At 65.3% G+C, this 2743-nt stretch overlaps 1 protein-coding gene across 1 annotated transcript; it reads left to right on the top strand.

The window, feature by feature from the left end:
• The first annotated feature begins 1088 nt into the window (after positions 1-1088).
• GPX3 (glutathione peroxidase 3 (plasma)) lies at positions 1089-2134 on the top strand. The gene is given in 4 exon segments (XM_009892632.1): positions 1089-1260; positions 1496-1613; positions 1740-1839; positions 1928-2134. Coding segments are annotated over 4 exon segments (597 nt in total).
• Positions 2135-2743: the final 609 nt, after the last annotated feature.

Consider the following 2743-nt stretch of genomic DNA (forward strand, 5'->3'; position numbering starts at 1 on the left):
GATGTGCCAGCCTGGACACCCTCCTGTCCCCAAGGCTTGCTGCAGGGCTCCCAGGGGCAGCACTGGGGGGCACGGTGACACCCCACCCCCCCTCCCCCAGTGCGGGTGCCTAAATCACGGGGAGGGGGAGCGGATTTTTGTGAGGTAGTTCTTGCAAAGGGGGAATCGCTGTCGTGGGGTTGGGGACAGAGGGGGACAGAGCCTTGTGTGTGTGTGTGTGTGTGTGTGTGTGTGTGTGTGTGTGTGTGTGTGTGTGTGTCCCCTCTGTGACCCCCATAGGGGCAGAGCACGGGGCTTTTGTTCCACACGCAGTGTCCAGGGGGGTGCACCCGTGTTTGGAGGGTGCGGGGGCCGCTGTGTCCCCACGTCCCGGTGGGCAGAGAGCAGGGGTGACTGTCACCCCCGGTCCCCGGCCACACTCCCCACGGCGGGTGGGTGAAACGGAGCCCCACTGCGGGGATCCAACCGGCCCCATGGAGGCTGAGCTCTCCGGGGCACGGCCCCTGTGACTTCTGTCTCCTTCCAGCTCCCAAAATAGCCCCTCGGTGGCACTTGGGTGAGCTTGGGTGCCCTGATGGGAACGGGAGATGGGCTCCCCTGGGTTAACCCCTGCAGTGCCGCAGGCAGAAGCTGCTCCACCCCGGCCCTTCCCTGCCATGGGGCTGATCCAGCCCTGATCCCTCCTTGACTGAGCGCTCGGCACCCCGACTACCCCAGCCCCAGAAGGGGGTGGGGGGGTTCTGCCCGCCTGCAGCCCTGGGGATGGTGTCCCCACGCCAGCTCGGGCTGTTTTCCAGCCTCTCGCCTTCCTGCCTGACCCTGGTCGGGTAAACATCCCTCCAGCTGCAGCCAGCCCCGCTGGCCAGGCGTGCACATGTGTGCACACACGCATGTGCATGCACAAGCCACCATCGCGACCTTGGCGTGCCGGAGCCTGGCTGCTGCCAGCGGCATTTGGGGCAGGAGATACAACGCTGGCAGCTGCCATCTCAGCCAGTGCCAGGGTTGAACCTGCTGCGTGGGTCGGCGTGGGGGGCCGCGGGGTGGGTGAGTGGGACGTCTGGCAGCCCCCAACCCGCTCCCATGGGATGCTCCTCGCCCCACAGGTGAAATGCTACGGCTCGGTGCAGGGCACCATCTACGATTACGGGGCCCTGACCATCGATGGGGACGAGTACGTCCCCTTTAGGAAGTACGCGGGGAAGATGGTCCTCTTCGTCAACGTGGCCACGTACTGAGGCCTCACCCTGCAGTACCTCGGTAAGGGTCCCGTGGGGCACAGGCACCCTGGGGGACGTGGCAGGCGGTGTCACCCAGGCGTGCAGCCCTTGGCAGGTCCCCACGGGCCGTCCTGCCCTGGGGAGCTGAGGGAAGGACGGGATAATGCCTGCTCCCCAGGACCTGACGTGGCCAGGGATGCTCCGAGGGGGTCAATGCAGGTGTGGGGGTAAGTGCGGTCCCCTGCTAACCCATCCCTGCTTCTGCTTGCGTGCAGAACTGAATGCACTACAAAATGAACTGGGGCCCTACGGGCTCGTGGTCCTGGGCTTCCCCTCCAACCAATTTGGAAAGCAGGAACCTGGCCAGAACTCGGAGATCCTCCCTGCGCTGAAGTGAGTATTGCGGTGGGGGCTGCAGGGCATCTGCCCCCCTTGGCTGGGCTTGGGGGTCCCCTGGTACCCTCATGCAGCACGGAGAGCTGCCCATCGCACGGTGCTCTGCCCACCCTCCCCTTGCAGGTATGTCCGGCCAGGGGGTGGCTTCGTCCCCAACTTCCAGCTCTTCCAGAAAGGGGATGTGAACGGGGCGAAGGAGCAGAAGGTCTACACCTTCCTGAAGGTGGGTGCTGTGGTGGTGAGGGGTGGGGGGACAGTGCCCAGCTTGTTTTGGGGGGGCAAGGCAGTGATGTGTTGGCCCCCTGTTGCAGAACGCCTGTCCCCCAGTGGCGGAGGAGTTCGGGAACCCCAAAAACCTCTTCTGGGAGCCCCTGCGGAACCATGACATCAAGTGGAACTTCGAGAAGTTCCTGGTGGGCCCCGATGGCGTGCCCGTCATGCGCTGGTACCACCGTGCCAACATCGCCGTCGTGAAGAACGACATCATCACCTACATGAGGCAGCAGCAGGGCCAGTAGAGGTGGGGGATGCCGGCCTAGGGGGTGGTTTCCCCCCCACACTTCCCGCTGGCACCCCCCTCGCTGTTGCAGGGCTGCTCCCTGTCTGTCCCCTCCTGGGACGCTCCCCAGCAGCAGGAGCCAAACGCTGAGCCAGCACGCTGTCCCCTCCATCGCTCCCGTCTCTGCCACCCCCCCGGCCGGGATGCTGGGCTGGGCAACCCAGTGGCAGAGACCTCAGTGATGGGAGGGGGATGTTTCCCAATAACCCCCATGTCCCTCCTCCTGGCTACCAGCTCGCTCCCCCCACACCTTGTGTCCCCTGCTCCGCCATCCCGCCTTTGCCAGGCAGCAAAGGGGTTGGACGCAAGGGCTGGCTGCCCCCAGAGCAGAAGACCACGTCTCCATGAAGGCTTGGCCTGAAAGCCCCCCCGGTGTGGGGCGGGCCTGGCCTGATCCTGCGGGACACAGCGCAGCTCTTCAGTGCATTTCAGCTGCCTGTGGTCCCAGCGCAGAGATGTGCTCCTCTCCCAGCTGGGGACAGCCATCCCCTCACCCCCACCCCCCGCCATAGAAACGCCAAATAAAGACTCTGCAAACACGCAGCCCCGCGTCTTGGCCAGGGGTGGG

The sequence above is a fragment of the Charadrius vociferus genome, unplaced genomic scaffold, assembly GCF_000708025.1.
Source record: "Charadrius vociferus isolate BGI_N301 unplaced genomic scaffold, ASM70802v2 scaffold529, whole genome shotgun sequence".
Lineage (NCBI taxonomy): Eukaryota > Metazoa > Chordata > Aves > Charadriiformes > Charadriidae > Charadrius > Charadrius vociferus.